The sequence below is a fragment of the Acomys minous genome, assembly GCF_964271855.1.
Source record: "Acomys minous genome assembly, chromosome: 16".
Lineage (NCBI taxonomy): Eukaryota > Metazoa > Chordata > Mammalia > Rodentia > Muridae > Acomys > Acomys minous.
In genome coordinates, this window is record NC_140498.1 from 8,064,527 (window position 1) to 8,076,147 (window position 11,621).

The 11,621-nt window shown below is 51.2% G+C and overlaps 1 protein-coding gene and 1 long non-coding RNA gene across 2 annotated transcripts in view; one reads left to right on the plus strand and one right to left on the minus strand.

Moving 5' to 3' along the window:
- The window catches only part of COX10 (cytochrome c oxidase assembly factor heme A:farnesyltransferase COX10), a 111,381-nt gene extending 99,760 nt beyond the window's left edge, over positions 1–11,621 (plus strand). The window contains exon 7 of the mRNA XM_084760913.1: positions 9,670–11,621. Coding sequence (XP_084617039.1) covers positions 9,670–10,076 — 407 coding nt within the window. The 3' untranslated portion in view covers positions 10,077–11,621. The remainder of the gene's footprint in view (positions 1–9,669) is intronic.
- Positions 4,244–7,986, minus strand: LOC311585561. Its single transcript, XR_014775251.1, has 3 exons — positions 6,547–7,986; positions 5,459–5,934; positions 4,244–5,339 (listed from the first exon to the last, which is right to left on the minus strand). It is a non-coding gene; the product is annotated as an uncharacterized lncRNA (long non-coding RNA).

Sequence of the window (11,621 nt, forward strand, 5' to 3'; positions counted from 1 at the left end):
AGTATCCATCTGGTATCCCTAGACAAGGTAGTATCTGAGTTTTCACTCTGTTTTACTAGTTCATGCAGAGAGCCCTCCATGTATGCCACCATCTGTCTCTTCCTCCCTTACCCATAGTCCACTTGGTTTGTGTGCTGGTGCTACATGCAGTCATCTGGGGAGAGGAAACCTCAACTGAGAAACTGCCTCCATCAGATTGCCTGTAGGCAGGTCTGTGGGGTGTAGGCAGGTCTGTGGGGTGTAGGCAGGTCTGTGGGATGTAGGCAGGTCTCTGGGGTGTAGGCAGGTCTGTGGGCTTTAGGCAGGTCTGTGGGATGTAGGCAGGTCTGTGGGGTGTAGGCAGGTCTGTGGGATGTATGCAGGTCTGTGGGGTATAGGCAGGTCTGTGGGGTGTAGGCAGGTCTGTGGGGTGTAGGCAGGTCTGTGGGATGTATACAGGTCTGTGGGGTATAGGTAGGTCTGTGGGGTGTAGGCAGGTCTGTGGGATGTATGCAGGTCTGTGGGGTGTAGGCAGGTCTGTGGGGTGTAGGCAGGTCTGTGGGGTGTAGGCAGGTCTGTGGGATGTATACAGGTCTGTGGGGTATAGGTAGGTCTGTGGGGTGTAGGCAGGTCTGTGGGGTGTAGGCAGGTCTGTGGGGTGTAGGCAGGTCTGTGGGATATATGCAGGTCTGTGGGGTATAGGCAGGTCTGTGGGGCATTTTATTGGTTAATGATTGATGTGAGAGGGCCCAGCTCACTGTGAGTGCCACCACTAGACTGGTGGTCCTGAATTTTATGAGAAAGCAGGCTGAGCAAGCCATAGAGGGCATGGTGTTTGTCTGACAGAGCCAAGATCAGAGTGAACAAAAATCAATGAGTAGCTGTCTTCTCTTTCAGAGGACAGATGCTAAGGGGCTGTGTTATAAATTGCTGGCGTTTTAGGAACTAAGCCGAATGTAATTTAATGTAACTCAGTCATCTTATAGAACAGCCTATTCAGGATGGTAGTTACTAACCACTATTAGCTATGTAATTTTTAAGTGAAATAAACTTAAACTTCTTCAGTGCCACTAGGCCCATTTCTTCATGTGTGTGCCTTTTAACAGTGGCTACAGTATGGACCTGTGCCTGTCTTACTAAGTCGAAGCACTGACTCACAGGCTCAGGCCCATCCATTTTTCCCAGAGTGCTGGGCTCTGGGAGTGTCTGAGAATGTCACAACAAGTTCCTAGATGCTGCTAATGGCTCTTGCCAGGAACACACTCAAGTTGACAACTGCAGGGTTCTAAAGAGTCCCAGTCTTTGGGTACTTCAGAAATACCTAGAGAGTGGGGCTGATGCTTGTTCAGGCTGTATTGTGTGTATTGTCTCTGAGGTTGGTGACCACTGGGGTTCTTGTTTTGAGGGATATGGATGGGTGGAAAGAGCTTTTCTGAGGGGGAAAGTGGTGAACGCTTCTCTTTCCTCTGTAGTGTCTCCAGACTATTTAATCTTTGACCTTCAGAGAAGTCACTACCCTGTGGCTTTGGAACACCCTACTGAACTGTAACTGACAGCAGAAAGAGGAACTGGTAGGCTTAGTGGGTAGCTGGGAGGCTGTTCACCCAGCTGCACAGCTCAGACTGGGTGCTGCCAGTTTACCATGCTAACAAACTACACTTCACCGTGCAGGTGTGAAGGCTCAACTGTGTGCTTGGCTTTGAGAGATACAAAACTGATTAAGACTCACTCCTGACCTCATGGAGAGCATGTCCGAGCTTCTCTTGGAGAAGCAGACAGCATTACTAAGTGATAGACAAGCTTTAGCAAAACACTTCCAAAAAGAAAAAAGATGCATCGTGTAGCTAGCCCTTGGGGAGTTTGTAGAGAAAAGGTAGAAATAGCTCTGTATGTGAAAGTTCATGGTGTTTGTCTGACCGAGCCAAGATCAGAGGGAACAAGTCAGTGAGTAGCTGTCTTCTCTTTCAGACCACACCTGCCCAGAGGAGGCCAGCAGGACTCTAGAGGAGTGAAGGAGCAGAGTGATGCTGTATGGGCAGAGCCGGGACTATGACTCCCTGCAGAGGACCTGATAGTGCAGTCAAAGAAGGGAACGACCATGGGCGACTGAGCCAGCAAAGCGCAGGCTGGAGCTCCAGGGTAGTTTACTTAGGGAGGTGCAGCAGGTTCTCCCCAGTACTGGAAAGCAGGGAGTTTGCAGAGCCTGCCTTCACTGTGCTCTCAGGTCCCTGTGCCTTCTCTCACCTCCCACCCCCCCTCCGCTTCACACTCCCTGTTCTTTCTTACAAGTTCTTCCCCTCCGAGGTCTGCCCTTCATCCTCCCTGGTCAGTATTTCATCTTACAAAGTATTTCAGTGACGCCTCAGCCTGACCACCCTTTGAAAGAGCAACTTGTTGACTCCAACAAGTGGGGGGAAGACAGGCTGATTGAAAGGCAGGTTGGTCCAATAGTCTCCAATGCTTGCCCCACCCCCACCCCAAGTCCAGGACCCACATAAACCAGCAGCAGCATTTTAGTGGCTCTCATCATGGCTCCCTCTGCAAAAGATTAGTTAGGCTCAGAAGACAGAGGTCAAGATTGTGTGAGGTGTGAGCCCTGTGGCCTGTGGCCTGTGGCCTGTGGCCCGTGGCCCTCCCTGTGCAGAGGAGCCTGCACGTCCTGGTAACCAACAGAGAAAGGACGAGGACCGCATCCAGAAGCCCGGGTTTTTCTGTAGAGTCTGCGCTAGCCATGGGGCTAGGTGATGCCTTTCATAGGCTGCTGGCCACTATTCCATGGGATGCTGAATCCTGTCCCACAACTACTTTGGTTCTTTGGGTCCAGGGGTGGAAAAGAATCCGTGTTGAGGGCGCTCTGGTCGGGAAGGCCCCTGGCAGGCTTCGGATCTGCCTGGGCTGAGCTCTTGTCCATCACAGGACAAGTGAGGTGGGATTTGGGGGTGGGGAAGAGGATTAAGCGCATTAGCAGGCAGGAATCGTGAAAGCTAAACAAACGTCAGTTGTTCTTGATACTCTCTAGTTTATAGCTGCACGGAGGACTGGAAATGGCTCAGCTCTCCCAGTCACACAGCCCAAGGCTTTGTCTGAGGCTGTCATATCAAGGCAGTCAGTGCACAGCGGCCAACTGCTTCTGTGCGCTGGAAGTGCCTGCCTTTTACAAAGCCCTTCTGTCTACAGTGTGAGCCTCTATGATGGGATTTTACCTGTGCCTGCTGTCCTCTGGGCTTCAGAAGTAGCCTTTTCCTCTCAGCAACCTAATCGCCCTGCCTTTAGTTTATTAAGTTTTTAAAGCTTAAGTACTGTTAGCAGGAAACATTTAAAAAAAAATGCTCTGTGGCTAGACAGAACTCAAGAAGGCCGCCTCCGGCTCCTGGGTGAGCTAACCTGCAGCCTTAAGAAGCTGAAGCACTTGGTTTGGTTCCATACACAGGGGAGCAGGGATGGCAAGGACAGAAGTGACCTCCTGGAACCCCGTGAAGAAGTCCCTTGGGGGGCTGCCCAGATAAGTGGCTGGCAGCTGACATTCCAGCCCCCAGCAAGCGGGCTGGAGCCATACACATTAGGCCTCTCAGCATGTTTATCTCCAGAGACTGTTTTTCTGAGGCTTCTTCCCTTCCCCCTGCCCCCTCCTCTCCAAAGCCACCTCCCTGTATCACCTCATTTCTTAGAAATGCTGAGATTCTGTGTTGTCATTTTGTTAAATCTGAAGAAACCCCTTGTCTTCGGAGTCTCCACTGCAGCCTATGCATGGTAACAGTCTTCTGAGTTGATTGCCAGGCTGGTTTGTAATTCAGGTGTTGTGTGGTAAACATTAATTATGTCAGTCAACATTCAGTTACAAATGAGGACTCAGAAATGGGCTCTTATCAGGAGGTGACACTTGGCAGATGAATGGCTTTTGTAACAAAAAAAGAGGGAGTTGTTTTAACCTCGACTAGTAAACCACAAAACTCTAAACCCCCTTTCCACTTTATTTACCTCTGTTAGTGCCACACAAGAGAAGAGAGCCAGAGGGGATTCATTCACACATTTATTCGACAAATATTTATGAAAAGCTTACTAAATACCCAGTGCTGTTGAACCCCAGCATTTGTAAAGCTTTCCTTTAAAATCCTGCCTCCTCCACCTGAGTCAGACTCAAAGTGAGCGTCTGTTGCTGAGATGTTACCTTAACTGGCCTGGAGTGCGGCTTAACTATGGTAAAAGGCATCTCTTTTTCCTTCTTTTGGGGGTGGGGGGTGGGTGGGGTGGGGTGGGACAGAGTCTCGCTGTAAAGACCAAGCTGACCTTAAACTCACAGAAATCTGCCTGCCTCTCTCTCACAACACTGACAAATGCTGTCTTTAAGACAAAATAAAATAAGGGTGACTTTTGTGGAAATATTTGCAAATGATCATTAGAACAGAAAAGGCTAAAGTGACTGTTGGATGTGTTGTTGATACAGTAATTGTAGACAAGCTGCATCTGTTCAGGTCTTGTTGATCTCACTGCCCATGACGACTGGTGGTGGCTTTTACGGTGCCAAGCCAGTGTCTCCTCGGTGGGATGGTAGACCAGGGCTTGGCTGGACAGCCTCAGATGCACACGGTACCTCGTGCAGAGTGCCCGTAGGATCAGCACTGGTGATCTCAGGTCATATTGGAGGGTAAGGGTAACAACTTCAGGTGTGAGCTAAGGGGAATTGTCTATAATTAAAATGAAAATGATAAGGCAATAAGGTACCAGGCAGTAGATATTATGTTATAGAGGAGTTTATTAAATGAGTATGGGGGAGGGGAGGGGTACCCCAGGAAGAGAGGGGAGAGAGAGGAAGGGTAAGAAAAAGAGTAAGGGGGGGGGGGCGAGGTAGGACTGTCTTTTTATATAACCCTGGGTAGGGCCATGCGCCCATGGCAGGCAGGCAATGACATCACAGGTAGGCAGACTGAAGCAGAATCCTAACAGAATTTGAATTCTGGAAAAACTCTGTAGGGGCCTCAGACTTGCAGGGAGGTAGTTAGAGAAGGGCCAGCGCGTTGTACTGTTCTCCCTTCACGTGCAGCGTCCTCAGAGGTCTGTGCACAAGGTTAGAGGGAGCCCCAGGCTCCTGCCACACAGCCTCAGTCTTCTCAAGTCTCCTGCAACGAATTCTACAAGTTGCAAATGCCTGCTCTTTTTCCTGTTTCCAGGATTTTTAATCTGGCCTTTTGTCTTTTGGTGGTTGATAAAGTGGCCCACGTCCTGCTTTCTTTATCTGCCATCTATTGCACTGAGACTGACCACAAGCACCTGTGTGTCATTCCTCAAAAGAAAGGCTTTAAGGCCTGTGGCATGAAGGTCTGGGTCAGCTCTGCTCCCACCAGCTTCTTCAACTGTCCAACCTGAAATCACAAGTGAAAGCACCAGCCATGGGACAGATGAATTTCATGGCCACATTTAGAGAGGAGCCTATTGGACCAAACCCAACCCCAACTCTCACTGCAGTGGGTTTTATCCTTACCAAGGCCATGTGTGGATGGTGAATGCCAGGGAAAGGGCTTCAGTAAGGGCAGTAGGTACCCACCAGGCATCCTGCAAAGGAATTCTCCTTGGGAGAGTACATGCCCAGGGTGGGTGCTTCCATGTGAGGGCCCCTCTCCTTTGGGGAAGGTACGGTGTGGCTGAGTTGCTGAGCTTTCTTTGTCAGTAGTGATAAAAGAGCAATTCTGCACTTGGGCAGAGGTAGAAATGAGGGAGAGACTCTCCCAGTCTGTTTCTTGTAGAAATAATAAATAAGAGTTTTAAAGAGACCTGAAGAATCTCCCAAGTGTCCCCGGGAAGACAACAGTGAGAGAAGGACTCTGGTTGGGCCAGCAGTCTCTCCTGCTGTTCCTCCATGCACTGTTGATGCTCTTCTCTGTCTCTCACGCACGCAAGGGGGTTAGTCATGTCCTGCGTGTCTGGATCTCCTCCTGTGGAGCGGGTGTTGAACTAGGTCTAAGAAAAAGAGAACGTTCATTTAAAAGAAATAGAAGCCAGGCATCGTGGCATGTGCTTGTAATCCTGGCTCTCCGGACGCTAAGGCAAGAAAATTGCTTTGAGTTTGAGGCCAGCCTGGGCTATGTAGAAAATTCCAGCCCACCCTGGGCTGAGAATGGGACCCTGTCTCTAAAAACCAGAAAGGGAAAGGAAAAGACGCAAAGGCTTTGTGAGTGAGTAGCTTCCAGCTTGCCCTGTAAACATGCTTCTTGAGGGGCCATTCCCTGGCCCCCCAGGCCAAGTAAGGTGTCTTCTCTTTATGGCCCCCAGCCCTGTCTGTCCCTAAGGAGCGCCTCACCACAGACTAACTCCATTTGTGTTGTCTTTTTCCCTGGCCAGCGCCCAGCAGAGAAGCATTACCCCCTCCCCCTGCCCGCCCCACAGACAGACAGCCTTCTCTGGCAGGCACTTGGTATCTGCTGTCAGGGAAGACAAGCTGGCCCAATAAAAATGGGCTTCTTCGAGAGTGAGACTGAGGGAGGGGCTGTGCAGAGAGCTTTGTTCACCCCACCAGGAAGGTGGGCCCCACCGCAGCCCTGAGCTGACTCGGGCCTTCCTGCCCCAGCTCACCTTATCTTGATGAAGAGAGCAGCTTGTTTTCCTTCTCTTCTGTGAGCAGAAGCAGTTGCGGCGCAGCAGGCAGAGCTGTGGGTGGCTCTCTGACTGTAGTCCATTAGGCTGCGGATCCTGAAGGGAGTTCATTTGTGACAGAAGCCAAACCCATACCAGCTTCCTCTCGAAAACACCAGCTTGCTGCTCTCCCCAAACCGAGGTTCTGTCTGAGCTCTCTTGTTCTAAGTAGAGGCACAGCCAAGAATTCCTGTTGCACAACACAGACTACTGCAGCTGGCACAGCAAAGTTTCGGGGGGCGGGGGAGCCTTGGATAAAGACAAGAAAGAGTCCCCATTGCTGCCATTTTAACCGTGTCAAGTTTGTTCTTTCTCAGTCATTTCTAGAATAAAACCCACCTGGAACTTGGAGTCTTACTGTCCCTGCCATGAGCCCTCCTGTCTCCCCTAACCCTTGCCCTGTATTTCTTGCCGCAATGATGTTTTTTCCTGATAAGACACCTCTTGCCCTCGTCATGTCCCACCCCATCGGTGGCCCTCACTACTGCATGTCATACTCAGCTCAGGGCCCTTACGGCCACCCTGCGCCCTGGGAATCTCTGCTGCCACCTGACCAGTCACAGAGTTAGCTGTATTTTCCCATCAAAACACAAAGAAAGTCTCCATCCTTCACCAGCTCCTCCCTCAGCGGCACCTGGGTGGCCCGGCCTCCCCTCCCTGCCTTTCAATTCCCAAGAGGACTCTGTGTAAAGATAAGTGTCCTGTGTTTGTCACTGAATCGGGTGCCAGGTCTCTTAATGAACTAGAAAAGACCTCTGTTGTTATTTCCATCAAGCCTTTCCCGTGGCTGTCCCTCCCTCATGTGGGAAGGGTACTACTACTGGGCATCCTGTGGAGCAACAATTTCCTGAAGGCTACATCTGGTCACATACAATACTGCTAAGTCTCCCTGGGCCATGCCGATTACAACTGTACCCCTCTCCTCCCTGAAACACTTCCAAGAACCACCTACAACCCATGTTAATGTCTGAAACCTCAGATCACACCATGAGCTACCATACCGTTTGTCAGGAAATCTTCTGAGATTAATTGCTAAGTGCATAATGGGAGGGTAGCACAGACATTGTGGACACACTGGGCATACTGATGGTCCGCATCCTAGATGAGGTATAACAGACTGTGTGAGCTTTCACTACACTACTCAGCATGACACACAATTCAAAACTTAGTGATTACAGGGCTGGAGGCATAACTCCACAGTTAGAGCACTGGCCGCTCTGCCAGAGAACGTCAGTTCAAGTCTCAGCACCCAAATAGCAGCTTACAACCAACTGTAACGCCAGGCCCAGGGGCTCTGATGGTCCCTTCTGGACCCCGTGGGCACACGCATGCAAGTGGCACAAAGACATACAGACAGACAGACAGACAAACAAAACACTCATACACATAAAATAAAATAATTAAAAACTTATAAATTAGTTATGCCTATAATTTTCCACTTAATATTCCTGGCCTGCAGTTGACCGGTGGAAACTAAAGCCTTGGGTAAATGCAGCGGCTATAAATTTCCTCGTTGGTAAGGTGATGGCAATGACACGCAGGTCGGGCTAGCTTGTGTCGTTAAGAATAGGACTATTACTCTGCCATGAGCACATTCATGGGTGTCCGGCACCCTGCTCTCTTCCTAACCCTCTGCCTCCTCACACTTCCCCTGCAACCCACTCTCCTCGCTGTGCTGTAGGGAGACCCCACTCTATCCTGGGTTCTACGGGCCTCTCTAGCCCACTCTCGCTACTCTGCTTCCCCCTCCCCTGCCCTTTGTTTCATACACCCCAGGTGTATCCCCAGGATCAGAGGATGTTTGCCACCCACTTCGCTGGGTCATGGCCTGTCTGCTCACAAGAAGGCCTTCTCTGAGCAGCCCTGTCACCTGCGTGTCATTGTCCTATTTCGAGCCCTATCGACACACTATGTTAGTACCTCTAACTTAATTTCATTGTTCCGGGTTCTGGGGAATGGTGTCGTGGAAGCCCAAGTTTTCCACTGGTGAAGAAGACACACAGAAGACAGCAGTGGTCCAGAGGCATGCTCAGTTCTGTAACATTGTCAGCAGGGTGTTCTAGTTGTCCTACAGAGAAGCGAAGCTGACCCAGGAGGGGAGGCCAGCAGGCCTGAGTGGTCTTCAGGTGGTGACACTGCTCCCATGCCCATGTCCTGATTATGGACTCCTACCTAGAGGCAGGAGTGGACTCAGTACTGACTCCCCTGATGTCACAGTGTTGGGAAGCATGCGGGGCAGCAGGCCCCTGCACAGACACTAAGTGCCCTGCAGCACCAGCACAGCCCTCCCTGCTTTCAACGTGAGCAATTCCTACCTAAGGCGGAGGGGCATCTTAGAGGACCACCGCCTCCTGACTTGCCTACCAGCTGAGGGAGACAGAGAGGAGAGCAAGAGAGGTGTCCTGGTTGGTTGTGTGGAAGAAAGAACTACAACTGAGAAAATGCCTCCATCGGGTTGACTGTAGACAGTTCCAGTGGGACATTTTTTGTTAATAATTAATACAGTGGGACCCAGCTGGCGGGAGCAGTGCCACCTGGGAAGGTGGTCCTCCTGGGTTTTGTAAGAAAGCAGGCTGAGCAAGCCATTCAGAACAAGCCACTGAGCAGTTTTCCACCATTGTCGCCCCTTCAGTTCCTGTCACCAGGTTCCTCCTTGCGTTACTGCCCCAACCTCTAACCTGAGAGTTGTAAGCAAAAGGAAACCATTTTGCTGGGCAGTGGTGGCACACACCTTTAATCCCAGCACTCGGGAGCCAGGGGCAGGGGGATCGCTGTGAATTCAAGGCTAGCCTTGTCTACAAAGTGAATCCAGGACAGCCAAGGCTACACAGAGAAACCCTATCTCAAAAAAAAAAAAAAAATCAATCAATCAATAAATAAACTGTTTCTTCCTAATGTTGCCTTTGGTCGTGGTGTTTATCATAGCAATAGAAAGTTCACTATGACAAGGCTGAGATATGAGTTGCTGGTCTCCTGAAAACAGGCCTCTGAAGCTCACTTGGAGGCCCGAGACCTTCCTCTGGAAATCTCTGCTGGCACCTAACTGCTCCCCTTTCTTCACAGGAGCACTTCTTCTGGGAGGGATCCTGTACTCCTGGCAGTTCCCCCACTTTAACGCCCTGAGCTGGGGCCTCCGTGAAGACTACTCCCGAGGGGGCTACTGCATGATGTCTGTCACCCACCCGGCCCTCTGTCGGCGTGTGGCCCTGCACCACTGCCTGGCCCTCATCGCTCTGTCCACTGCTGCCCCCGTGCTGGACGTCACCACATGGGCCTTCCCCATCATTTCCCTCCCCATCAACCTGTACATTTCCTACCTCGGCTTCCGCTTCTACGTGGACGCGGACCGCAAGAGCTCAAGGAAACTGTTCTTCTGCAGCCTGTGGCACCTGCCGCTGCTCCTCCTGCTCATGCTCACCTGTAAGCAGCGGCCAGGTCAGGCGGGGGACAAGGGGGAGACTCCACCCTGAGAGCCAGCTGGTATGCGGGGAGCAGGAGAGCAGACACATGCAGCCGCGCGCACGGCACTGCCCTGTGCCAGTGGGAAGCGGTTTGTGGTGATTCTGGCATGCAAAAGGAGAAGTGGATGGTGTCGGCTGGAGGTAGATCACCCGGTGCTGTGTCATCACCTAATAGTCCTTTTTATATTAATACCAAAACTGCCTCCCAAATAAGAAAGGGTCTGGCATAGTGAGTTAATACAACAACAACAACAACAAAAGATTAATTTTCTCCTTGGAGGTCTTCATGCATATTTCCCTCCATCTCTGTGTTCTCTCAACCACACAATGTATAGGCACATCCCCTGTCTCCCCCACCCTGCACGCACGCGCGCGCACACACACACACACACACACACACACACACACGTGCCACCATTGTTTATAGCCTATCCTCTGTACCTGTATACCCTGAGGCTCCCCCAGGCCTCAGAAGAGCACACTGGCTACAGCACCCCTTCTCTGCCAGTGGGATGGGCCCTGACTACCTTCCTCTCTCCCACCAGTGTTCTCAACCACACATCTCCTCAAGTAACAGAGCACCCAGCTTGAGCTGCTCGTCAGGGAGTGAGGGTTCCAAACGGTTGCCTACAGAATCCCAGGCTGTACCACCAGCGTCTCCCATCACCCCCAACCCCACCCCCACATCAGGACTTCAGAAACCCCAGGCAATACATGGCACCTTCAACATTCACTATACGGACAGGCGTGGTCTAAGCATTTCTTTCTGGGAGGGCAGCACTCGGCATAATCCCAGAAGCCCTCAGGCGCTGAGCCCACCACCGTACCACCGTAGCTGTGCTGTGACTGTCAAGACTTCGCTGCTGGCCTTCTCAGGACTGAACGGAAGAGACGGTGAGCTGGATCAAGCAGCTATTTTTGTGCCCGTTCTTATCCCTTTTGTGCAAACCACATTTCTACTCTGGTGTCTCCTGAGTCCAGAAATGCACCCGTGTCCAATGTGTCCTGAGTGAGCCAGGTGGGCTCCTAGTGGCCATGCGTCCAGTTCTGAGACTCCCCAGCCTCTGATACAAAATGCAGGCACTTGTAAGTCTTTGGTCTGTTCTGTGCTCCCCCAGGTCCCCAGAGAGGCCTGTTGCCTTAAAGTTGTGGAGCTTGGCAGGATGTCTGAGTTCCTCGGTCTCCCAGGGTGCTGTGCTCTGCCCGGATCCTTCAAGTGGTTTAAGACAGTTCTTGAAATTGAACTCTTCCTCAGAAATGTGGAAGACTTGGACTGTGGCCCAAAGCGGCAGAGCACGTTCTTATCCCTGCTCTGGGCTCAGGGTGTGAGCTCAAGCACCCCAAAAATAGGGGGTGGGATGGGGTGGCGCCTAGGGTGACTACAGCTAAGTGTGCCTGCTGCCTCTTTCTACCTATTGTAACAATACCTCCTGGCTGTGTCCTGTGGTAACAGGGGATGGGGATTCCCCAAAGAGCATCTGGGACTTGTTGCAGCTTTAAGTCTGTAAAGTGTGTTGATTCCCCTCCTCCTGCAATAAAACAGTTACAAGAACA